The sequence below is a fragment of the Danio aesculapii genome, chromosome 20 (genome assembly GCF_903798145.1).
Source record: "Danio aesculapii chromosome 20, fDanAes4.1, whole genome shotgun sequence".
NCBI classification, from domain to species: domain Eukaryota; kingdom Metazoa; phylum Chordata; class Actinopteri; order Cypriniformes; family Danionidae; genus Danio; species Danio aesculapii.
In genome coordinates, this window is record NC_079454.1 from 42,808,033 (window position 1) to 42,835,331 (window position 27,299).

A 27,299-nucleotide genomic window follows, 5' to 3' on the forward strand; every position below is an offset into this window, starting at 1 on the left:
AGAAAATTATTACATAATTAGCAAACTGTTTAAAAAAATATTTAAATGCTAAATCCAAGTCATTTCAGAAGCTTTACCAAAAAGGAAATTCCATTGACCTGCTTTAGCATTGATTATAAGTCTATTATTTATCCTTAACTGTGCAGTGTGCACACTGCTGTGTGGTAATATTGTTTTGAATTAGAACACACTGCTAATTTTTCTTTTTTCCCTTATATACAGTTGAAGTCAAAATTATTAGCTCCCCTTTGAATTTTTTTCTCTTTTTTAAATATTTCCCAAATTATGTTTAACAGAGCAAGGAAATTTTCACAGTATGTCTGATATTTTTTCTTCTGGAGAAAGTCTTATTTTTTTATTTCAGCTAGAATAAAAGCAGTTTTAATTTTTTTTATGAACCATTTTAAGGTCAAAATTATTAGGCCCTTTAAGCTAATTTTTGTTTTCTCGATACAGAACAAACAAATAACTTGCCTAATTACCCTAACCTGCCTAGTTAACCTAATTAACCTAGTTAAGCCTTTAAATGTCACTTTAAGCTGTATAGAAGTATATAAGTAAAGTAAGAATATTTTAATCACTTATTTTTAAAATGAAACTGGCAGTAAATCATGAGACCAGGAAAATAAAAACAGGCAACGCAGATCTTCTGTGTAAGATTTATAAGATATTTCTAGATATAAAATTACATTTATTAGTCAATCATTCTTATTATTCATAGTGAATAAATCATTAAAAGTAAAATAATCATTAAAGTAAATAAGGACTATGCAAGAAGAAAAACAAAAATGAGGAGAAATGTAAATCTACAGAGCCCTAAAAAAAGAGAACTTTAAAACTAAAAACATTTATTTATTTATTTATTTATTTATTTATTTATTTATTTATTTATTTATCCAATTAAATAGAAAGTGTTGTAAAAATGTATTAAACGACATTTATGACAACATACCTTCTACAAATAGGGCAGTATAATTATGTAAAAAGTTCATTTATAAAGACTTATGAATTGTGTTTTTTTAGACATTTATTCTCGTTATCCATTTTTTAATAAAACCACTAAAATTAAAACCCAAAAAAGCAAGTAGTTCAAAAAATGTATTAGAGTCTGAGTTTTGAGTCTCAAACTAATTTTTTTGACAGGCAATCCTCTAAAAAAGCCATTTATTATATTTAGTATGCTTCTCAGTGACAAGCTGTGAGCTGAAGATAAAACTGACTGATTTTGCTGCCACAATCCTCCAGGAAATCAAGCCCGGAAAACATCTCAAGTATAATTGCTCCCTAATATCAGCAATTCAAAAGGATCCTGATGCCAGCACTCTAGACATGTGTAGATGTCAGTGAAAGAAAAAAAAAAAAAATGCAACAGCGTAAAATCAACATCAGGGGTTTCACATCAAAATGATTCATTAGCTTATTGAACGCAGCTCTGCAAGGGAGAGAAACAATTGCTGTACTAGTTCTACAAGCTTCTAGATTACAACAGCGATGAATGAGCTGAGGGGGTGTGGCTCTTATTTGCCACGCCCCCTTACATTATAGATCAATGGGCCCAGAGTAAAAAACTGTACATGCAGCAAGACTAAAATAAAATGACAGGGTCTGTTTCTGCTTTGGATTTTCTTTGTACTTGGATTACTCAATTTGTTCAAATAATTAACATAATCCAGAATCATTTAGTTCTTTGAAGCTTATCCTGGAGTAGTTGTCATAGCAACCGAGCCATAAACTCAAACCTGCTCTGTAGCAGGCTAATTTCAGGATAATATTGTATCATTTCAAGTTATGGTGATAATGAAAGTCTACCAACTGCTGATATTTTTGTATAAAAGTACTGTACTGTATTGGTGCAAATAAAATAATAGAAAAATATACATTTTTAAATTAATTTAAAACTTAACACTCACCGGCCACTTTAGTAAGTACACCTTACTAGTACCGGGTTTGACGCCCTTTTGCCTTCAGAACTGCCTTAAGCCTTCGTGGCATAGATTCAACAAGGCACTGGAAATATTCCTCAAAGTTTTTGGTCCATATTGACATAATAGCATCACGCAGTGGCTGCAGATTTGTCGGCTGCACATCCATGATGCGAATCTCCCATTCCAGCACATCCCAAAGGTGCTCTATTGGATTGAGAACTGGTGACTGTGGAGGCCATTTGAGTACAGTGAACTCATTGTCATGCTCAAGAAACCAGTTTGAGATGATTCACACTTCATGACATGGTTATCCTGCTGGAAATAGCCATCAGAAGATGGGTACACTGTGCTCATAAAGGGATGGACATGGTCAGCAATAATACTCAGGTAGGCTGTGGTGTTGACACAATGCTCAATTGGTACTAATGGACCTAAAGTGTACCAAGAAAATATCTCCCACACCATTACACCACCAGCAGCCTGAACCATTGATACAAGGCAGGCTGGATCCATGCTTTCATGTAGTTGATGCCAAAGTCTGACTCTACCATCCAAACATCGAAGCAGAAATCGAGACTCATCAGACCAGGCAACGTTTCTCCAATCTCCTATTGTCCAATTTTGGTGAGCCTGTGTGAATTGTCACCTCAGTTTACTGTTCTTAGCTGACAGGAGTAGCACCCGGTGTGGTTTTCTGCTGCTGTAGCCCATCTGCCTCAAGGTTGGAAGTGTTGTGCGTTCAGAGATGCTCTTCTGCATACCTCAGCTGTAACGAGTGGTTATTTGAGTTACTGTTGCATTTCTTTCAGCACACAGTACTGCCGCTCATTGGATATTTTCTCTTTATCTGATCATTCTCTTTAAACCCTAGAGGTGGTTGTGCGTGAAAATCCCAGTAGATCAGCAGTTTCTGAAATACTTAGACCAGCCTGTCTGGCACCAACAACCATGCCACGTTCAAAGTCACTTAAATCACCTTTCTTCCCCATTCTGATGCTCGGTTTGAACTGGTAGTCTTGACCATGTTTACATGCCTAAAGGTGCCATGTGATTAGCTGAATACAAATTTGCATTACCGAGCAGTGGGACAAGCGTACCTAATAAAGTGGCCGGTGTGTGTCATACGTACATATAACAACATACATAAACACACATACATATACATATATATATACATATACATATATATATATATATATATATATATATATATATATATATATATATATATATATATACATACCTCTACATATATACATATATATAGGCAAAATCTATTCCTGTGTCTGTACATCATTAGTTGTGACAATGTGACTGTGTAAACAACAATTTACATTTCCCCAGCAAATGCGCAAAAAAAAAAACAAGTACCCTTCAGTCAGTACAGAATTTAACCACCTTAGTGGGTTGATGGCATTATTTAGAACAGCAGTAAACCTGAACAAAGGCAAATCAGTTCAAAAACAAGTGCAGTTTTCACACATGATTTCCTCCATTTTCCCTCGCAGCAACTCTTTTCAGCTTTTTGTTTTTCGTGATTATAACCGCTATTTCCTTGCATTTGTTCCTCTTTGCCAGCGTCCACTTGGCAGCATTGTTGCAGCACTGGCAGATTGGTAAGAAGAATTCTGGCATGATATTGCATTTGTTTTCTATTCCTGAAACAATGGGAGAGAGCCATATGCTGGGCAGACACACTCCTGCTGGAGCGACAGCGTTTCTGACTCACTTCTGACACACTCATGCTTCTCCACGCTTCGGAAGGCCATTCTTTCATTTTAATCTTTCATTATCAGCAAATTTGATACTAATGCAGTTTACTTGATACAGCACACTGTCAAAAGGCCATTTATATTATGAAATCTGTGTCTGAACACCTCACAAAGCTGCATGTGAAACAAACAGATGCATCAGAAAAACACTATTCTTCTAAAACACAAAAGATAAACCCACTGCAAATAAAATGATACTGTTGTTTGCAAGCTTCTTCAGAGAAGGGTTATTTTAGTTAACTATTACAGGCTGGACGATGCTTCAGATTTTATCAATTAATTCAAAAGCAAGGTTTTGCCACAGTTTGATTTATTTTAAGTTGAGGAATTGCAGTACTTTCCCAGTACTGGGTTGCAGGTGGAAGGGCATCCACTATGTAAAACATACAGTAAGCTGGATTAGTTGGCAGTTCATTCTGCAGTGGTGATCCCTGATGAATAAAGGGACTAGGAAGGCGAAGGAAAATGAAAGAATGAATAAATTAATGAATTGCAGTACTGTTAACGATAATATCAAAACACATAATCTGTTTTATGTGATTATATCTGTACGCATTATTGCAAATCAAATTTTTTTAAATTGCACTTCATAATGGACTTTAAGCCAAAAATATACAGTTGAAGTCAAAATTATTAGCCGCCCTTTGATTTTTTTCTTCTTTTTTAAATATTTCCCAAATGATGTTTAACAGAGCAAGGAAATTTTCACAGTATGTCTAATAATATTTTTTTCTTCTGGAGAAAGTCTTATTTGTTTTATTTTGGCTAGAATAAAAGCAGTTTTAAATTTTTTTTCAAACATTTTAAGGTCAAAATTATTAGCCCCTTTAAGCTATATATTTTTTCGATAGTCTACAGAACAAACCATCGTTATACAATATCTTGCCTAATTACCCTAGCCTGCCTAGTTAACCTAATTAACCTAGATAAGCCTTTAAATGTAAGTTTAAGCTGTATAGAAGTGTCCTGAAAAATATCTAGTCAAATATTATTTACTGTCATCATGGCAAAGATTAGATTAGTTATTAGAAATGAGTTATTAAAACTATTATGTTTAGAAATGTGTTGAAAAAAAAATCTGCTCTCTGTTAAACTGAAATTGGGGAAAAAATAAACAGGGGGGCTAATAATTCTGACTTCAACTATATGTATATGTATATGTATGTATGTATGTATATATATATATAATATATGTAAAAAACTGACATCATATCATGTTCATGAATATGAAAAAACTTCAATTAACTTAAGTTGATTAGAAAAAAATAGGTTCATTTCATCTCAGTTGTAAGAGCAACAAATAATAACTTGACTTCTAGTTGATCGTTTGGCAAATTTTTCTGATGAATCTGTTGAACTGCATCCCAATCATCACAAATACTGCAGAAGACCTATTGGAACCTGCATGGACCCAAGATTCTTGGACCCACGTTTTGTGAAGGAAAATCATGGTTTGGGGTTACATTTCAGTATGGGGCGTGCCAGAGATCTGCAGAGTGGATGGCAACATCAACAGCCTGAGGTATTAAGACATTTGTGCTAACCATTACATTACAAACCAGAGGAGAGGGAAAATTCGTCAGCTGGATAGAGCTCCTTCAGCCTCTACATTAAAGTTCATAAAAGCAAAGAAGGTCAAGGTGCTGCAGGATTGGCTAGCCAGTCACCAGATTTGAGCATGTCTGGGGTAAAATGAAGGAGGAGATATTGAAGATGAATCCAAAGAATCTGGAACTCTGGGAGTCCTGCAAGAAGCTTTTTTTGCCATTCCAGATGACTTTATTATTAAGTTATTTGAGTATTGCAGAGATGTATGGATGCAGTCCTCCAAGCTCATGGGAGTCATCCACAATATTATTATTTTTTTCCACTGCAGCATGACTTTATATTCCATACTGTACATTATTTCTGTTAAGTGACAAGACTTTTGTCTAAGCAAAGTCAGACCTTACTGTCCTAATTGAGTAAATAAAAATCAAGTCATGATCATATTATATTTTATTTTAGTAAAATAAGTGTAATCTAGAGGCCTTTGCCTTACATATAAGCCATTTCTGATAGCAAATGATCAACTAGAAGTCAAGTTATTATTTGCTGTTCCTAAAACTTGGATAGGCGACAAGATATACATATATATATGCCAAGACAAAACTTTAGATTTTTATTCACTTTAACATGATGTACTAAAATAACTAAGATTGATATAAAAAAGCTATACACACATATATTTAAATAATACATTCTGAACTCAAAATATTTAAAATTATACTAACCTAACACTCTCCCAGAGGTTTGGCTAGCTTGAGCAATTTATTACAAGTTAGACAAGGTGTATTTAATATTGCCTCTGATCAGTGAAGCGCAGTGTTCTGAAACTGCCATAATTTGAATCAGGCTTAATAACACACAGCAGAGCAAAACGCTGTTGCTTGAAACGCTTCTGTCAGCCATCAGCATTAGCCCAGGGTAATTAATAACTGCCAGGCTGCATTAGCACAGGAAACCACTATGCCTTTATGCCTAAAAGTGATTGGAAAGCGAAAGAGAAAGACTGAAACTGTCCAACTTTGCAGCTCAGGGACATAAAGGAGACATGCCATGAAATTAGTTTAATCAAAGTCCCTTTAAAGCAAGTCGGTTCACTCAGCAGCCATCTTGAAATGCAGTTTGGGTGTGCAAGAGCAACTCCTTTCTCTAATGTTTCCAAATATCTTATCTGAATGTTAACATGCTGTACTGTACAAATAATGTGGCTGAAGTCAATTTGACTAAAGAGATCAACAAAAAAACTCATAACAAACAATGCTAGTCAATACATTGTCAGCTCTACTCCATAACAACTACATAAATGTATGTAACCTCTTTCAGTCTCTCCATCATTGTCTGACACTGGGCTTCAGTCATCTATTGGTCATTTCTGACATACTGGCTGCTTGAGATTCACTTGCTTTGTTGTTTATTTCAAATTAGAGTACAAAGGCTCCGCCCACTTTAGGAAAGCAGCAGCTTATTTGCATTTAAAGGGCCACACACATAAAAAAACACATATAGGGTGAATCTAAAAAGCTATAACAAACATTGGGTATTTTTAGCTGAAACTTCACACATGCACATTCTGGGGACAGCAGCGGTTTTAAAATTTTATGAAAAGAGGCATAATACGTCCCCTCTAAATCCAATTTGAATGGAGCATGAGGATCACGACAGATAAAAGGCACAGGGAAGAGGTGAGACAGACAACGGGAAAGGACGGAAATGAGAAAAGCAGGTTTGACTTTACTGAAGCTGGTGAGAGATGACAGCTGCTGCATTTGGTGACTGTAAGAGATGAGTGTGATTGTTTGGCCGGAGCTGCTGGACAGGCAGCTGCTCTTGTTGCCCTCTTGTTATACTGAAAGCACAGTTTCTGCAGCGTGTGGCCGTGTTTACCGAGACGGCAGACACAACTCCTTGGTCACTGGAGTAGAACAAAGAGAGCAGGGCCAATTTGGCAGCGGCTGTTTGGACGTGTCTCCCCGACGGCTCGCTCAGAGCCGCGTGCTTGAAATAATGAGTTTGCATGCAGCGTTTGTGTGCAATGTTCACATGCTTCTAGCTGCATTTCAGCTGGGTTTGGCAATTAAAATGATGCATTATTAGGGGAGAGTCACAAAATATAAATATGACAAATATTTGACAGAATGGGCTCTATTTTAACAGTCTAGGAGCAAAGTCTAAAACGCAGGGTGCAAAAGCATTTAGGGCGTGTCTCAATCCACTTTTGCTATTTTAAGGACGGAAAAATACAGTCTGTGCCCCTGCGCATGGTCTAACAGGGTTGAGCTTATTCTCTTAATGAGTTATGGGTGTGTTTTGAGAATAAACCAATCAAAGTCTCATCTCTCATTCCCTTTAAGAGTCAGTTGCATCGTGCCATGACCTATTTGCTATTTACATGGCGGACTTTGTAAGTGGAAAAACTGAATGCTTCACTAGCGAGAAAACAGTTAAAGAATAAAGAATGAGCCTCCTCCAATCAGCCTTTACTTTCACTTTTTCTTGCTCTCTTTCGTGAATAAGGAAACAGTGTTGTACGCACTCTGCTGAAGACATCCATTAGCCGACATAATTAATTTCATTTGTTAAGCGCAAAGATTTGTTTCAAAACTATTTCTAAATTCAGTTCTAATTTACAGCAAATAAATAAATGAATGAACAATAATAACGAAGTGTAGTAAAAAAACTGAGTTATATCCAAACACATGCAACATGCTATGCTCCATATGGTCCAAAATCTGACAGGTGGACAAATATAAACTTGTTTTTATTAATACAAATATAAATGTGCATATAATAAATAATGATACTAATAATATTAACATTATACAAAAGCAAGTTGTCATAAATAAACTAAAAAAGCGCCCCGAGGTGAAGAAGGCATAGAGGCAGTGGTTTTTATATTTATGTAGATAAATAAACATTTTTGTAATATTTTAATCCTTTAATTCTTTTTCATTTGTAAAGATATTTGTTTATTGCTGTACATCTTGTCTGTATTAAGCAATGTAAGCAAGGTGCACAACTAACATGTTCTCCACTGGACTTTAGACGTGGACTCTATTGCACAGTCGATTTTAGTTCCTCAAAATAGCAATGCGCCAACAATGCGCCTTAACACACCTCTTTTTTAGACCGAAACACCCATGAGTCTACAAATGGCACAAATAGATTTGCTACAACTTGGCAGAAAAGAGGAAAATTAAGGTTGGGTTGGTCTTGCGCCTGCCTTATTGCACCGGTTGTATGATAAGGCCCAAAGACTGCCTAAGGCAGTGGTTGTCTACCTGGGGCACTTACCTTTTTTTAAAAGATCACTTACGATTCAGAGAAACTTTTACTCCTTTTTATTAAATTAGCCAGTTTAGCCATGCCTTTACTGAATGAGCACTGTGTCTGTCTTACTTTCCTTTTTCATTCCTTTAAAACCCATTTTAACACATTTTAATCTCTTTTTAAAGAGCTATTATAGGTTTTTGAAAATTACCATCCGTGCAGTGTGTAAGACAGCTCTAAGACAATGAAAACATCCAGCTGAGGTTTAAATCTGAAAATGCACCGTGCATTGTGTTTAAAACTATTGATTCTATTCAGTCCATTCAGAGTCAAATGAATAATTCATCCTTTGTTCGGCTCTTTTGCCTGCACACGTCGATGTTGATATGAGACAATGCCAAATATGAAGTGCCAGATCCGGTAAAACGTGAATGTGTCTTTCCCTTCGGACACTAGTGGAATGTGAGGGATCATGGGATTGATCGTGATGTGACGATTACTATCATTGAGAAATAAAGGGTTCAAGTTCGTTTTCACAACAATACCACAGTATACCGTGTGCTGTGTCATTTTTCTAATGATTGAGACAATAACCTACGCTGCAACACAGGATTCACCGGCCGTTTGTTATTAAAGAAAGGATCAGCAAAGACTACTAATGTATGGGACTTTGTCAGTAACTGTTACACAGTTATATGGACTAGTGTCTTCTTCCTCCTGATCCTGTAAGTGTTTCTCGATCATGCATAATCTGTAAGTGTGATTAAAATGGTTGCCTCATTCTCTGTAGTTTGCAAAATATGTATTTAATTGTGTGTTGTAACTTGTAATTGCTCCACACATAATCACGTATCTGTTATTGATCAGTGCTTGTAATGTACTGTATCTCTCTACTGTTAAATCTTTATGGGGCTATTCACATTTCGCGACTAAAACCACGTTAAAAAAAAACGACGCATGCTTCTTCCTTTACTGATTTAAATGCGTTTTGTGCTCTCAATCTCCTGCTGTTTGTCGTTGTTATGGCCACCACCAGCTGTTCTTACATGCATGACACAGTCAACTTTTATAATAGTTCAACTTTTGCCACTGTGTTGATTAATACTGAATGTGTGTCATTGTTATTTCTTAAGGTTAGGTTTCAAAGTAGTGTAATATGCTGGTCTTTAACTGCATTGCTTTAATGCATTCCTGCACTGGGCTCTCACTACTCTATAACAGTGGTGGAGGTTTCTCTCCGTCTCAAACTGAACCCAGTCGACCAATCAGTGCAGATTAGCCTCATGCTAAGGAAGGGTTTGGAAACAAATGAATCACTGAACCAATCATATGGCAGTCATTGGGATAATTAAGTAAAAATAAATGCATACTATAAGACAATGAAAGGATTTTCTGGCCTTGTAAGCATATTAGTCTGTTGTTGGAGACCCCAAAACCAAAATATGACATTTTATAATGTATAATAGGGGCTCTTTAATGTTTTTATTCTACAGTATGTTGTTTTTCATTCTTATACTTGCTTCGTTTATTCCTGTTTATGTAAAGCACTTTGGATTGCCATTGTGTATGAAACGTGCTATACAAATAAACTAGCCTTTTATTATTGTCCTTCTATATTATATAAAAACATAAAAAATAAATAAAGAAATGTGCATCTGAAGAGTTCAGATCAAAAAACCTCTAAGTATTGTCTACATTTTTCTTCTAAAATCTCCTTCTATTCTCCTGTGTTTATGTTCCATTAATTCAGCTTAAAGGGATACATTTCTATTATCCATTTCTTCTGAAAATCTCATTAAGCAAAATAATAATAATAATAACCTTTTTTAGTTGTTGCGCAAGTAAGATGGTTTCTGTGTGCTGAAAGTTAGCTTTTTAACATGATAGGGAAATAAATAAATAAATAAATAAATAAATAAATAAATAAATAAATAAATAAATAAATAAATAAATAAATAATATAAACTATCAATGCAAACTCTTTTCTTTGGTAAGTTTCAACTCATAAATCTTTGCTGTACACAAACGCCTCTCAAGAACACCTCACGCCCCTCAATTCACAAACACTGCTTCCAGCGCCCTGCATTGCTCTCTCAGGGCTCCAGACCACTAGTAAATCATTGCTTTTTGCAACTTTTTTCCAGCCAGCGCAACTAGATTTTGTTGGAGGTCATGCTAGCGCCCATACCAATTTGCCAAACTGATAAGCGATGACATTTGCCTATTAGACACGTCGTTGAATGCACTAAAAACAGAATGAAACTGTGTGACTTATTTGAACTTTGCACCGCACGGACCATTTATCAGCTCGGTTCAAAAGCAAAGACAGGGCTCTGTGAGCTAGAAACACTGCATTTTGCTAGAACAGGAGTTTACACAGCCACTAAACAGCAGTTTGAGTTTGTTTCAGAGCTCTTTCTGATTCAAACAACATATTAAACTAGGCAAATTAATCAGTCCTGTCATTTTCCACAACACAAGAACAGATAAAAACACTGTGCTACAATGATCAGGTTGCAACATAGGCTCATTCTACAAAAACAGTAGCCAAAAATTAAACAGAAAAAACAAGTAAATAACAGAAGGTGAGAATGTGGTAAGATCTGAAAACATGGTAAAAATCAGGGGCCTTTTCTTTTTGTGGATTGCTTTTCAAAACACTTTCGGTTGGGTTTAGGGAAGTGGGTGGGCCCTGGTCAATCGGAGCTTTTTAATACACTATCGGTTGGGTTAAGGCAAGGTGGTGGGTGTGGGGATCAGTCTGTCGGTTAGTCAGTCAGTCAGTGGACAACAGCCTCTAGTGGATTTGCATGAGAACAGTGGACGTGAATCGCACTCTCCAGAGAAATTTGAGATCTCAAAAAGTGTACACAGCAGTCTCTGGTGGATTTGCGAAAACAAAAACTGCAAAAAAACGTACCTCCAGGGACATATTTAGCACTCTCCAGAAATGTATACAGAGGTGCGTTTTCAGAATGAGCCTGGGTTGATCAGGTTAAAAGTATTTTTATGAATTTTCACAATTCATGCTAATAACTACTGCCTTTTTACCTGCCTATTATTAAGATATTAACTGTCCATTAGTAGTTATAATGTATGATCTTATTCTACATGCCTAATCCTACAAAAGCCTAAACCCAACTTATACCAAACTAACTATAAATAAACGGTTAATTAGTAGTTTAATAAGCTGGTAGTGTTAGTTAATGGTTTGTTAATACAGTGACTTGTGGCTGAATATAGTGTTACCCAATTTTCCACCTAGAAATCATTATTAGCATGATTTTATTGGATTCAACACAAATGAGACCAATGGCAAATTGTGGAATATTCTTATATTAATTCTACAAGTATTATATTATCAATGTATTAAATACAATAAATTAGTGATTTAATATAATTACTATAATGTTAACATGAAGGGCCGAAGATAATCTGCAGATTATATTTTGCTGGTTCTGTGCAGAATTTTGTAGAAATAAATTAATTAAAACTGCAAATTTATGCTGAACACATTAAATAAAAAGAAAACTTTTACTTTTTTACGGTTTACAATGTAAATCCAATTAGAACCACATATTGTGTAAAAAAAGTAAGTCTCTCATATATTATATCTACAAAAAAAATACAGAAAATATTACTTTACAAACTGTACATAAATCATACAAAAAATGTGATTATGAAAATAAGTAATGCACATAAACAATTGCATATTATTCAATAATAATTATTATAAAAACTTTATAAATATATTAATTAATAGACAATTAAATAAGTGAATAAATTGATTTAATAATGGGCTAAATAACTTGAGTAAATCAGACAATTAATAAGTCAAATTTGTTGTGCAGTTTTAACAAACTTTAAAAAAGTCATAGAACGCATACATTTCGGCTACTTTTTTCTTATGACAGTGAAGTTGTTATACTTAATGATCTACAATTTTATAATTATTACAGATGACAAATGTGTTTGGTAAAACCTGATTAACATTCAAATAAGCTAAAGCATCATAAATATCTACTCACCAGCCACTTTATTAAGTACACCTTACTAATACCGGGTTGAACCCCCTTTTGCCTTCAGAACTGCCTTAATCCTTTGTGGCATAGATTCAACAAGGTACTGGAAATATTATGACATGATAGTATCACATAGTTGCTGCAGATTTGTCGGCTGCGAATCTCCTGTTCCAGCACATTACAAAGGTGCTCTATTGGATTGAGTTCTGGTTACTGTGGAGGCCATTTGAGTGCAGTGAACTCATTGTCATGTTCAAGAAACCAGTCTGAGATCAATCGTGCTTTGTGACATGGTGCGCTATCTTGCTGGAAATACGCTGTGGTCATAAAGGGATGGACATTGTTAGCAACAATATTCAAGTAGCCTGTGGTGTTGACATGATGGTCAATTGGTATTAATGGGCCCAAAGTGTGCCAAGAAAACATCCCCGACACTATTACACCACCACTACCAGCCTGAAACGTTGATACAAGGCAGAATGGATCCATGCTTTCATGTTGTTGATGCCAAATTCTGACCCTACCACCCGAATGTCACAGCAGAAATCGAGACTCATCAGACCAGGCAACGTTTTTCCAATCTTTTATTGTCCAATTTTGGTGAGCCTGTGCGAATTGTCGCCTCAGTATCCTGTTAACTGACAGGAGTGGCACCCGGTGTGGTCTTCTGCTGCTGTAGCCCATACGACTCAAAGTTGGATGTGTTGTGCTTTCAGAGATGCTCTTCTGCATACTTCGGTTGTAACGAGTGGTTATTTGAGTTACTGTTGCCTTTCTCTCAGCTGGTACCAGCATGGCCATTCTCCTCTGACCTCTGGCATCAACAAGGCATTTGCGCCAACAGAACCGCCGCTCACTGGATATTTTCTCTTTTTCAGACCATTTTTTGTAAGCCTTAGGCCCTGTTTACACTAATAAGTTTTCGTTTTAAAACGCACGCGTTTTGCTACGGTTACGCCATCCATCCACACTACACCAGAGTTTTCGAGCGCCAAAAATGGAGCGTTTTGGAAACGATGGAGAGTCCATTTTTATTCTGAAACGCTGCTGCTCCATCTCAGTGTGGAAGAGGGAAAACAGAGACATCTGAAATGGAGACGTGGCTGCAGACATTGCCTCTCTGATTGGGGCTTTATCCTCAATATTAAGTAGCCTACACACAGTTCAGTCTTGCATCCTCTCCTTGTAAGTTCAGACTTCGCAAGTTTGATATGAAAAACAAACTCCCAAGGACACGTCGGGTAAATCTTCAAAGGGAACAGTGTACTTTATAACATCATTTACATCAGCCTGGCTACGTTGTTTCACTTTCTTAACAATAAAATGAAAACATGATATAATTTTCATTTTGATATTAGTAACTTAACAGACACTTAACAGGCGTCGTGTAGCTGCATATTTATAACAAAACAGAGCCTATAACATAACTGCCTCCTTTAATTTTTATTTAAAAAACAAAACTTACCCTGTCTCTTTCTCTGAATATCAATTTTAATAATCAATAATGGCCATTATAAAAGTATAACCTACAATAAGTTTATCAATAAGATTGCAATAAGCAATCAGCAAATGTGCAGAATCAATGTCCGCGGTTATATTAATTAATATATTAACCTAACTTATCTTTGCGCCCAGCCAAAACACATTACCTGAGAACAAGTAATAGATTCAAAAGACTAAAGTCGGGGAACATGTCATTAGATATTTACAACAAGATGAATTAAATATCACGTTTAACAAATATAGTGAGATTAGATCCAGATCCTTGATAAACAGTCTGACGTGCACAGCTCTCATATGGGTAGATGTGCTCAAAGCACACTGCAGTGCATGACAGAGTGTGTGTGTGGTCACGTGATGTGCGTTTCAGCGGTGTAATGTAGATGGAGAGCTGCGGAGAGTTCAGAAACCCTGGGTGAAACGCTAGTGTGGACGCTGATCGCTTTCATTCTAAAATGTTGTTTTAAAACTAAAATGTATGAGTGTAAACAGGGCCTAAGAGATGGTGCATGAAAAATCCAGTAGATCAGGAGTTTCTGAAATACTCAGACCAGCCCATCTGGCACCAACAACCATGCAACGTTCAAAGTCACTTAAATCACCTTTCTTCCTCATTCTGATGCTCGGTTTGCAGCAGATTGCAGCAGATCGTCTTAACCATGTCTACATGCCTAAATGCATTGAGTTGCTGCCATGTGATTGGCTGATTAGAAATTTGCGTTAACGAGCAGTTGGACAAGTGTACCTAATAAAGTGGCCAGTGACTGAATTTGTTGTCTTGATATTTTGGCATTTACTTCCTTACAATGTAGAAGCAAAAATGAACATTTGTAGAAACAAACGTTAGTACGAAGTCCGGTATAAAAGCTCATAGCAATTCCAGCACAACAACGACTTTCATCAAAAAAAAGACATGTTTAGCCTTCAAAACTGAACCATTCATTAATTATCCTAAAGGAGCTTATTAGAACAACCTGATTTGGCTATAAAAAGCAAGTGTGTGAGACAAGGAATCACATGTGATCTGATATAAATAGACTGTGAGTTGGCATATTTCTCAGCTCAGAACACGAATCTTCTCCATATCTATTCTTAGCCTGCTGAACACTGTGTCAGTGATATCTGCTTGGACGTGAGGCTCAATGTGAAATAGGTAAGAAATAAAACTTGATTCTTTAACAGGTATTAAAGGCCACCCACTGTTTAGAAATAGGAAACATAATTACTGCATCAGCATTAAAGCTTACTGTACAATCTTACATGACTCGTTTAGTAGTAAAAAATACACACAATACAGAGAAGCAGCAATGCATAGTAGAAACAAACAAAATACTATGAAAGTCAATGGCTACATTTTTCTAACGTTCTTCAAGTAAATATTAGTTTGTGTTCAACAGAAGAAATTCATTAAAGTTTAAAACCACTTAAATGTGAGAACATGGTGAGGAAATTTTAATTTTTGCTAGAATTTTTGCAAGAAACAGAAAATTATATACTGCTTCCTGACCAATCATAACATGCCATTTTTTTATGTGAAGGGGGAACTAGTGGCTGATTTCAGGAAACATAAGTGTAAACAAACATGTCTAGTCTTTCTGAAGGAACTTCAAGAGGCAACTCGATGATTCAAATATTTTCTAAATAAGAGAGGAAGGAATTGTTCAGTTTTTCCTATAATACTGCTTTTTTCTGGAGAAAGTCTTATTTGTTTTATTACGGCTAGAATAAATGCAGTTTTTCAGTTTTAAGGTCAATATTATTAGACCCCTTAAGCAATACTTTTTATTTATTGTCCGCAGAACAAACCACTCTGTTACACAAAGACTTGCCTAATTACCATAACTTGCCTAATTAACCTAGTTAAGGCTTTAAATTGTACTTTAAGCTGAATATTAGTATCTTGAAAAATATGTAATAAAGTATTATGTACTACCATCATGGCAAAACAAATCAGTTATTAGAAATGAGTTAATAAAACTATTATGTGCAGAAATGTGTTGAAAAAAATCTTCTTTCTGTCACACAGAAATTAAGGTTAAAAATATAGAGGGATGCTAATAATTAAGGACAGCTAAAAATTCTGACTTCAACTGTATATCGATATAGAAACCAGTAGTTTTAAAAGTTTCTGCCAGAGTCCCAGAAGAGGTCAAGCTCAAGACAGAAGAGAGAAATATAATGAAAAAAAAACTTCAAATAACCTTTCCTTCTGACAGTCTCTCATAAAAAATGTAGGTTCCTACAGGCATATCACTTGCCTTGTCTGACAGATAACCTCAAGTTCTGTTGCCATTTGACAGTGTTTTCATTAAACTGCACTGAATTGTGGGAGGAGCGGCTCTTACCTTGCCTGACTGCCAGTGTGGTGGTGTAGACCAGGAACAGCAGGATGTAGTTGAGAAAGCTCTGAAACACAGGGGTGTTTGCGTGATAATCGTCCGCCAGGTATTTGCTGGTCAGGCCAATCCCGCAGATGAGCAGCGATAAGACCTGACCGAGAGCCAGCGTGAGGACAAGTTCCCTGCGAACATAAACACACCAGTCAGATCCAGGTCACACACACACACACACATCCACAGAGAAACTGTACTGTGCAGATTGACAAAAACAAATTTACTTTATTGTTGAATTTATTGTTTGATGGACCATTATCCTTCAACAATGACGTTTTCATAAAACTAAACAGAATCATCAGCAAACTGACTAGAGCAAAATAAGCATTTTGTGGAAACTGAATGTGCTTAAAGGTCTAGTAAAATTAAAATAACTTTTTTTAGATGTTTCGATGTATCAGTATGCTAGTCTTCAAGGATATCTATAAGCTAGTATGCTACAAAACAATAGCTGCGTCTCAATTGGCACACTATACACTCATGCACTATGTACTTATGCACTTACACATTCAACAGCATAGTATATGTATGTAGTGTCGTCCTAAATGGAGCACTAATGTTTTTTTACTAAGCGGAAATTCAAACTGCTTCCTTGATGACGTTTGGCGGTTGCCAAATCAGTAAAATAAATGACCAAACTATCAAATAATACCTGCCATGAGTATATCCGCATTCATCATCGGAAGGCGGTATAATCACTCTCCTAGGAGTATTTTGCTTTCACCATCCAAAATAAATAAAGTTATCCAACATGTGCGCCCGATAGCTCCGCCCCTTCCACTACTTGAGCAAACCTCGGTCGTTGAGTGAGTAAAGTGTCCAACATTACACACTTCATTTTACCGGCTGAATGAGTGCATCATCCGTGTAATTAAAGTGCACTTATTATTTGTGTGAACGCACAACTTACACTATTAATACTATAAAATGGCATAGAATAGTGCATAAGTATGTGATTTGGAACGCAGCTATAGTCAAAATTAGCGTTTAGAAGATATAAAACTGATATAAACATATAAAGCTTGTAGTTTATCTCTTCCGTGTAAATGGATCAACTTTTTTTCGCGTCACCTCACACTTCAAATCTTGACTAATCAAATGCTCTCTAGTATATGATATGCCCCGCCCCCTTCAAGACGATTCACATTTGCTTTTCATTTGATGTGCTTGAGTTCAACCACTCTCATTGGCAGAGCTGTGATGAAACAAAATGCTATTGGCTGCTTTTTAAAAAGGGGAGGAGCTACACTATGTCCTGCCCTCTCTTCGTTTTAGAGTTGACATGACGTAAAACATCGATTAAAAAAATGCATACTTCAAAGCACTCTTAGGGACCTCAAGGACCTTTAAATGGCTAGTTCACCCAAAATAAATAAGTATTTATATAGCGCAAAAAAATGTCGTTACAAACCTGCTGAGACCCTCGTTCATCTTCAGAACACAAATTAAAGAGCCCCTATTATGGGTTTTTGGAAAATGACCTTCCATGCAGTCTGTAACACAGTTCTAAGTGAATTGAAAAATCCAGCTTAAATCTGAAAGTGCACCATGTTTAAAACTATTGATTCATCTATATAAGAGTCGACTCATAGTCGTTGGAATGAATCACGGCGGTAACAAATCTTTAGCCTGTTGGCGTGACGCCGGTATGGAAATCAAGGCCCACCCATTTGTTGCGTGCGCAAACTCGAGAGAATTTTAAAAAACCCGGCCCCGCCCACAAACACTGTAGAAAGAAAAAGAGGAAGACAAACGCTGTAGCAGATCCTGGTTGAATCATGTTGCGAAGACGCTGCGCTCTGAAGTGTGAGGGAAAGTTAGTGTTACTTTTCCAACCCAAAGATGAGGCTGTGAAGAGTCAGTGGTTAAAGTTTAATTTTGCAAATATAGCTCAGCATTACAGCCGCAGCCTTGTGCTGTGTTCCTGTAATTTTTCTGACGAGTGCTTCAGCAATCTACATGAAGGGGATTCGTCGTCCGTTTGTTAAAGGAAGGATCAGAAAAGGCTATTGATGTGTGGGACTTTGTCAGAGCTTGACAGGAACTTTACAGTACACAGTTCATGGATCAGCTTCTTCCTCCATTTCACAAGTGTAAGTAACTTAAGTGTGTTATGTATTTAAGTGTGTTTTGTTACTTGTAATCACTCCACTTGGCTTGTACTGTATAAGGTTAACTCTTTATATTCTCATATCACATCAAAAACTATGTTGAAAACGCAACATGTGCTGCTTTGTTTACGGATTTAAATGCGTTTGTGAGCTCGCGATCCTCTGCCGTTTGTCATTGCTATGGCCACCGTCAGCTGTTCCTACACACGTGCGGCCGTCAAGTTTCAGAATAGGTCAGCTTTTACTGCTGTGTGGATTAATACTGAATGTGTGTCAATGTTTTTACTCATGGTTAAGAATACAGCAATATGCTGGAGTTAAACTGCATTGCTTTAATGCACTCCTGCTTTGGGCTCTGATATACTCTGAACTCTGACTACTTCAAAAATGTTGATAAGCTGGATGGGCATTTCTCTCTGTTTCACGCTAAACACAGTTGACCAATCACAACAGACTTGGTTATCAGACCAATCAGCGCAGATTAGCATCGTGCTAAGGAGGGGTTTAGGAACAAATGAATTGCGGAACAAATCATATGACCTTGGATGGATATCAGCCTGTTGTTGGAGACCCTCAAAACCAAAATATGACCTTTTTTAAAGCACAATAGGGGCTCTTTAAGTTATTTTGGATGAAATCTGAAGGCTTCCTTATCCTTTATAGACTGCAATGATCACAACCTGTTCAAAACTAAGAAAGGTACCAAAAATCATCCTAAAAACAGACCATGTGATTCAATAACCAAATTATAAAGCTATGAGAAAACACATGCAGAGACCAAGAGACCAAGCACGACATCCACAAAGAAATTGTTGAATAAATTTGGTATTTTTGTTTCATGTGCATGCAAAAGTATTCTCATAGTTTGTTATTGTTCTGATTGAACCACTGAAGGCATATATGGTCTGTTTGGAGGATTTTTTTGAACATTGAATGAGTTTGGATCATTGCTGTTTGATGAGAGAACTCTTAAGAGCCCTTAATTTGAAATATCTTAGTGTGAGTTATTGTAACGCCACGCCAGCAGAGGGAGCCCTCGCCCGACTACTGACTCAGCTCAGCTCCTTCTGCAGTCACTTCCTGTTTGTGTAGTATTTCAGTGAGAGCTAAGGCCATGCTTCTTTGCGAAGTATTGCCAGTCTACCTGCACTACCAAGCGTTTTCCAAGAGACTTTCATGACTGCCTGCCTGTGTATGACCCTGCCTGCCTTGATCAAGTACATTATCTGTCTGTGCCCTCTTGCTCTGTTTTGGACTGTTTGTTGTTATACTGAATCTCTGCCTGCACTCTCACTACGTCGTCTGGATTTGCCCCTGTGTTTGTTGACTGGATTGGACTGCTTATGTGTTGCCGACATTCCGCCTGTTTACTCACTCATGTCTCTGCCTAAACCCTTTAATAAAACTTCTGCATATGGATTCTAATACGGTCTCAGACCCCACGTTACAGGTATTAATAACAGAATTTTAATTTTTACATTGACTAATCAACTTTTAATTAACTGAACTGTTTCACTCTGATAAAACATACCTGATTTTTATTTATAAAAATAATACATTTTGATCAGTTTTGTCTATAAAACTGCTTTGACACAAATTTCATTGTACAGAGCGCTGTTGAAATAAAAATGACCTGACATTGCAATATGTTCAATGATCCTGTACTGAAAACTGTTGTAAATAGTGTTCAGTTTCTTTCACAGATTAATCTGCATATTTAGTCTACTTTTTCCCGAGCATCAGAAATATAGAGGTTAAATGAACCCAAGTGTTCACAGATCATTTTTAACAAATATCAGTAGCATTTGTATTAAATGTGTACTAACTGAATCGAATCATGAATCAGATCTAGCATCAAATTAAGAACTTGTGAATCAGAATCTAAATGAATCAAGACTGACTCGAATCGATCCCCAGCCTTAGTTACAGGTGGTGGTTAGTGAATACTGACTAGTGGAATCCACCTCAGAGCTGCTGGAGCAATAGGACATGTTTAATTGAAGGTGTGTGTGTTTGCATGTGTGTGTGTGGATTTCAGTGCGTGACAGTTCAATTGACAGGATTAGAGCACAGAGGAAAAGCAGGCAGTGGAACCTGGTGAAGGAATGAACTGTCAATCAGCCGGGTTTAAATGCAGAGGACTTGCCCTCTCTTCAACAACCCCCATCCAGTTTCTGAGTGAACGCGGTGCATACGAAATCAGCATACAGTGCTCGCTGAACCCACACGGGCCAAGAATGAAGCACGCGTAAAGGTTACTTTCTGAGACAACATGCGGGAAGATGAAAGAGACGAAGCATTATCAAAAAACACGTGCCGCATTGGTACTGTCAAACACCAGGTGGAGGAGAAAATGGGGCACGGAGGAAGAAAAAACATAATGTGTTTGTCCTACCTTTCAGAAAAATCCTCTTAGTCTAGTACAACAGAGATAATAAAATGAATGTCATTCTCTGGGAGGTAATTGAAAAACGGATTAGAGGCTGTAGCTGGAAATATAAGTTGCCGTAATTACAAGAAACTGAAAACGCATATCTGTATGTGCTTGTATTTCGGGGACTATTATTTAAAACCACACTAGAATTTAGTGATTAAATGTACATTTCAGAACATACATTTGGGTATTACAACCATTTGTATATTTATTTATGCATCATTAATCGTATTATTATCACGATAACGATGTTTGTGGCCCATGATCAACAAATATCATTGCGATTTTACAGTATAAAGACAAGAGTCGTTATTTTAATGGGTGGAGTTTATAGATTGTACCGTCACAAGCATGAAGTGACTGTGTCTAGATTGCAAGTGGGGTTTTTTTTCGAGGAATGTAATGTTGATCAGGTAGCCTTTGCTCCTGTCCAGTCCAAACTTCCCACGGTAAAACCTCATTAACGACCTTAAAAGCCAAATTACAAAATGGCTGTTGTCAGTGGGTTAATGAGCTCAGGAGAATTCTGCTTTGCATTTTTCTATGCATTACTAACATTAGCCACTAAAACAGACAACATTTGTTTTCTAAATGAAACAAATATTTGCGGAGATTAAGCAGTTTTTTCCAACACATTTGCCAGTCATGTAGACAGACGACACTGTATCCAATTGTTTCAATGGTAAAAAAAAAAGTAATTTTGGCTATGTTCACTCATAAATCTGATGCAACTTTTATTATTTACAAGGAAAAGCAATGCAATTAAATGTTTCTGCTCAATTAAACTCACTTTATAAAAAAAGACTAGCCTATTTTATGCATTAAATAATGAAATAGATAACTAATTTCCTTTATTTCCAATTAGACCATGCACTTTATTCTCTTTATTCTTTAAAAAAAAAAAAAATTCCATTAACAAATATTTTAGCACACCGATATTAATTAAATTATGTGTCTTTTGATTAAAAAACATTATGCAAAGGATCAGGAATTGATCGCATGGCGCAAAAAAAACAAAACAAAATAATCATCCAACACATGTATCACTCTCATGCCATGTTTTGCGTCTGTGAGTGCTGCTTTAAATAGAATAAAATGATTAAAAGCACATTAAAGACTATACACATAAGGTAAAACATTCACAAGCGTGTATCTTATTTTTGGTTTTAAATGAATGAAGCAGATTTTTTTTTTTTTAAATCTGACAGAGGAATTTTGCAAAAGAAAAAAGATTAAACATATTGGGACTGTTAAAAGAACATTCTACTTTATAAATATTCCTTCGACTCCAATACAAAAGCTCAGATTATGAATGCTGTCTCTCCTACGAGCTTCAGCAGCGCGTCCCGCTGTTTATGAAGGCGGAGAGAATGTGCTGTTTAGTTTCACCTCATGATATTTAAATAAAATATTAATACTGAACTGCTCAGCACACTCAAAAAGTTAAACTAAAATGCACAACTCTTGTTGGTTGCACCCGGGATGCACAATAAAACCAACACACCATTCTTTTAATTCAATGTTTGTGAAGAACCAACCGTTGGTGAAGAACCGAAATGTTGGTCGCGACACCCTGCTTTACAAATTATTAGTTTATTACAATAATTACACTTAGCTTTGCCATTGTTGTTCACCACATGTAGCCACACTTTTGAGTACATCTTGCAGTCCATCTCTAAACAAATGTTTAGATTATTTTATTATTGAAGGTGCTACCTAGTGGCGAAGTTCCCGGCAGAGTAGCGAGTGAAAAAAATGTGCAGGAATTGAAATTTAAATTATATAACAAGTATGAACAAGTATCATTCAAACTTGCGGTTTTCCACATATTATAATGAAGAGAAATGTGATATTTCCTATGCTGCCTTTATGAATCGTTTTAAAACATTCAATTAAAGAATCAAAACATGAGTTCATGAGTCGACCTCCAATGTTGTTTGTGCTGTGTTTTTAAACGTTACCAAGGACATTTTTAAAGTACAAATAAAATCAAAACTAATCATATGATTTTTTTAGCTTACATTGCTAGTTTTGTGGTGAACAATTCATTTGTGCATGTCATTAAGATAAAAAATAAATTGGTTGCCCTTGTAATATAAAATTGAAATCTGAAAATGCACTTCTGGTTTGTTTGGTCAAATTACGTCTGTCTGAGGTATTGGGCGTGGCTAACATACTTAACCACGCCCCTGCAACTGTTGGTTTTGACAACAAACAGAAATGGTGTCTGTTAGGTTGTAATAACCAATACGGAAGTAACAGAAACTGCAATTCATCGAAATTCCTCTAGTCTTGGCTCCATAATTGAGCAAATTTCTATTGACCCCACTGTTAAAAAGGCCACCTTTACAGCAGAAAAAAAAGGTGTTTACAGTCTGGTACAAAGAACGATTTTGGTTCATATAGCAAATATTACCCTTCATAACAACTGTGAGGGGGGGTGATTTTTCTTTTTATAACTCATCCGCTTCATTTATATTAGTTTATATTAAGTCTGCATAATTAAGACTGTGGCGACTTGAGTGACAGCTAGCTCTCTCTGGTTGCCGTCACTTCACCTCAGCTGATTCCGGCTGATTAGCCGCTGAACTTGGCATATTCATCATATTTTTTTTTTTTGTTTTATGTGGATTTACACAGTCAATTCCCTTTTGCAATTATTTCCTACAATTATCAGATAATATGGCATGCTGTGTGCACTTAATTGTGCTCACAAACCATTCACGTGGCCTCCTTTTCCTAGGTGAGTGAAATTATATACTTATATACCATCTCTATAAATGTATTTGTTATATTAAAGATAATTTATCCTTTATAATTTTCTTTAGACTTGTAATGCTCTCCAGAATCTGACAGATTGATTAGCTGTAGGCTCTAAATCAGTCATCTGAAACGTTTTCATACAGTGTTATGCCTGGATTTCATCAATAGCCTTGCATTTACTAACACAGACTATATTTGAAGTATTTGTGAGTAATTCGCGTTTTTCTCCTGTAGAAAAATGTCATAAGAACTTTGTTTAGTGGCTCAATGTATTACAACATTGTCTTTAAAGGACTAAACACTTTATTGATATAGTACACAACCATGCACATGGGGTCAGAACACAAAGGAGTCGCAGGTAATGAAGTATTAAGCATTTCTTTGGTAACCCCCTGTCGGTTCAATGACATGTGAACAAAATGGTGCCGATTGGCCACGCCCACTTGTAGCTTCATTTGCACTTTTCAGAAACCTATGGGTGACGTCATGGATACTACGGCCATATCATTTACAGCCTATGGTAATAACTCACCCCAAACCCTTTTCCCAAACTTTCCGAAAGAAATGCCTACTTTACTACATCCAATCAGCTTGCAGTAGAAAAAACAAGCCACACCCACTGTTTTCTCATTCAATATTCAGTTTCTCTAGGAACTGCGTCACAATACAAAAAAAATGGTCGCAGCTTCCGCTTCATGTGGACTTTAAGAAATTAAACATTGTGCTGCCTTGTATTGTTTATGACAGCCAGTATTTTTCCTCCCATGCATCTCATTTAACCCAAAGCTCATTTACTCAGGTGAAATATCATGTCTCTTGCTTTGACCAGTAGATTCAATAGCAGTGCAGAAAACAGTGCTGGAGGTTAATTAGATGTGCTAATGACAAATTTGTTCATCTATTCAGGTAAAATTTCAGAGCCAAGTACTGCAATTAACGACAACACAACAGCTTTGAGACTTGGAAAAGGTTGCAGAAAAGGTTATTTGTTGTTTTGTTGTGCTGTCCTCATTACAACACAAAAGTTTGTAAAAATGTGCCACACACATTTGAAGACTTGGTTTGCTTCAAGTAGACTTTACACAGTTAATTTCAGTGTAGGTGCATTTAAGGAGGACTTGCATTCTTGTGATCATCACTTAAAAAAGGAACAATATAAAATGCATCAGAAAATGAAACATGATTAAATAATATAAATAAGACAACTTAAATTCATTCATTCATTCATTTTCCTTTGGCTTAGTCCCTTTATTCATAAGGGGTTGCCACAGCGGAATGAACAGCCAACTTATCCAGCATATGTTTTACACAGCGGATGATCTTCCACCTGCAACTGAGCACTGGGAAATACCCATACACTCTCACATTCGCACAAATACACTATGGTCAATTTAGCTCATTCAATTCACCTATAGCTCATGTGTTTGGACTGAGGGGGAAACCAGTGCACCTGGAGGAATCCCACGCCAACATGGGCAGAACATGCAAACTCCACCAAGAAATGCCAACTGGCCCAGTCAGAACTCAAACCAGTGATCTTCTTGCTGTAAGGCGACAGTGCTAACCACTAAGCCACCATGTTGCCACAACTTAAATTCATGTAATTAAAAAATAAATGTTACATAAAAAAAATTATGTGACTAAAAAATGGTCAAATGACTACATAAAAATAAATAATAAAAAAAAGATTCACTATAACATAAAAAATAAAAGAAAAAAGAAGACAATAAAATAACATTAAGATAAATTAAATAGTAAAATAAAAACTATATTTGGTATTTAAAAAAATATATATATAATTGTGTATATGTTAAATCCTAAAACATTAGATTCATAATACAAAAGATTCAAAAAATGTAAGTAATAAATATAAAATTTTATATATACAGTACAGTAGTAAACATTTTAGGTGGATCAAAACATTTTTTCAAAATTGTCCTAAGACAAGAATGTGTGTAGTTCGAGCCTTTTAGGACACCTTTGATGAAAGTTTTTCATCTACTTCAAATGTTTTATATACATTAATCCTACAATACACTGTAAAAATATCCATAAATTAGCAGTTTCCATATTTTATGATTTAAGTTTTTATTTTTTTATTTTTCACCATTTATTTATGCTTTTGAACGGGCTACATGCACAGCGAGTGAACATGATGAACTTCCAGTGACGATTTTCAATTTCATAAAATTCATTTTACAGCATCGATGTAATTCAAATACAATCAGTTACATAGACTTAAGCATTCATTCGATTGTTAAAGCCTAAAAAGAGACGAAACACCAATTAAACACAGGCACCGTCATTAGCGGCAGGCTAGCGCAGAAATTCCATTGAAAATACTGGGATAAAGTAAATTTCCATATTTTAAAGACATGACGTGGAAAAATATAATTTAATGCAGTGCTTCTTGTTTGGTCTGAGACCCGCCTTATATCGTATCTCAGTCAGGCAGTGAAGATCGCTGTTTTTTTAAAGAAATCAAATCTTAAACGCGACGATTTTGTGTGTGATGACAATTAACCGGGAAACCCTGGGGCTGGCAAACTGAACATAAAAGTCCATGTGCATTATAGGATCTTGATCTTTCTTACAGCAACTGTTAACCTTAAAAACATTTTTAAAAAGTGACTTTTATTAACATTTTGAATAGTTTAAAGTGATATATTGTCTGAGTTAGTGTTGTATAAAACTTCCAATACATTTTCAGTTATTTTATTCTTCTATTCATTGTTTCTTATTATATTCTTTCAAACTACTAAACTGTCAATAAAAGTCCCTTTGTTAAACTGTAGAGCTGAATTTTTAACATCAAAGTTGACAGAGATCAAACTCCCATAATGCAATTCACAACCGTAAATAAAGCGAAAACACTTGTGTATCACAAAATACGGAAACTGTTAATAAACAGACGTTTTTAATAGTCTAACTCAATAAAAAAAAATAAAATACAAAAAAAAGTTATTAAATCTGCTAAATTTAATGGTTCACTCACATTCAAGTCATCATCAGACACTGAAAGAAGCATCAAACACTTGAGGTTGAACCAAGAGCGTTTGTTACCAGAGGCGAGTCAGGATTTCAGTCTTAGAGAAGCTCAGCCTTTAATCTGAGCATGAGCCGATGGGGCTCAGAGCCACATTTCTGCTTTCACTGCGAGAGGCCACAAGTTCAAATCCATCCTGACTGATAACACTTTAAAGAAATAAACAAATGAGAAAAAGAAAACTGCATCCGTTTGTCAGCACATGTATATCAGTAATCGTGTCCTGTTTGGCTACATTAATCTTGGGATTTCACTGGAACGGAGAGCACATGAATGAGATAAATGAGTCTTTTAATAATGCAGTAGCCTCTCATAGTTTTACTGCAGCAAATGTGAAAACATCACAAGTTTGTGTAACAAGACTGGAATTATATTTGTGTAAATAAAAATGAACCTAAGGTGATGCAGTGGTGCAGTAGGTAGTGCTGTTGCCTCACACCATGAAGGTCGCTGGTTCGAGCCTCTGCTGGGTCAGTTGGCATTTCTGTGTGGAGTTTGCATGTTCTCCCTGCATTTGCATG

At 36.1% G+C, this 27,299-nt stretch overlaps 1 protein-coding gene across 1 annotated transcript in view; it reads right to left on the reverse strand.

Annotated features, from left to right (window-relative positions):
- Positions 1 to 27,299, reverse strand: part of slc35f1 (solute carrier family 35 member F1) — a 212,501-nt gene that overhangs the window by 89,485 nt on the left and 95,717 nt on the right. The window contains exon 2 of the mRNA XM_056445616.1: positions 16,377 to 16,552. Coding sequence (XP_056301591.1) covers positions 16,377 to 16,552 — 176 coding nt within the window. The remainder of the gene's footprint in view (positions 1 to 16,376; positions 16,553 to 27,299) is intronic.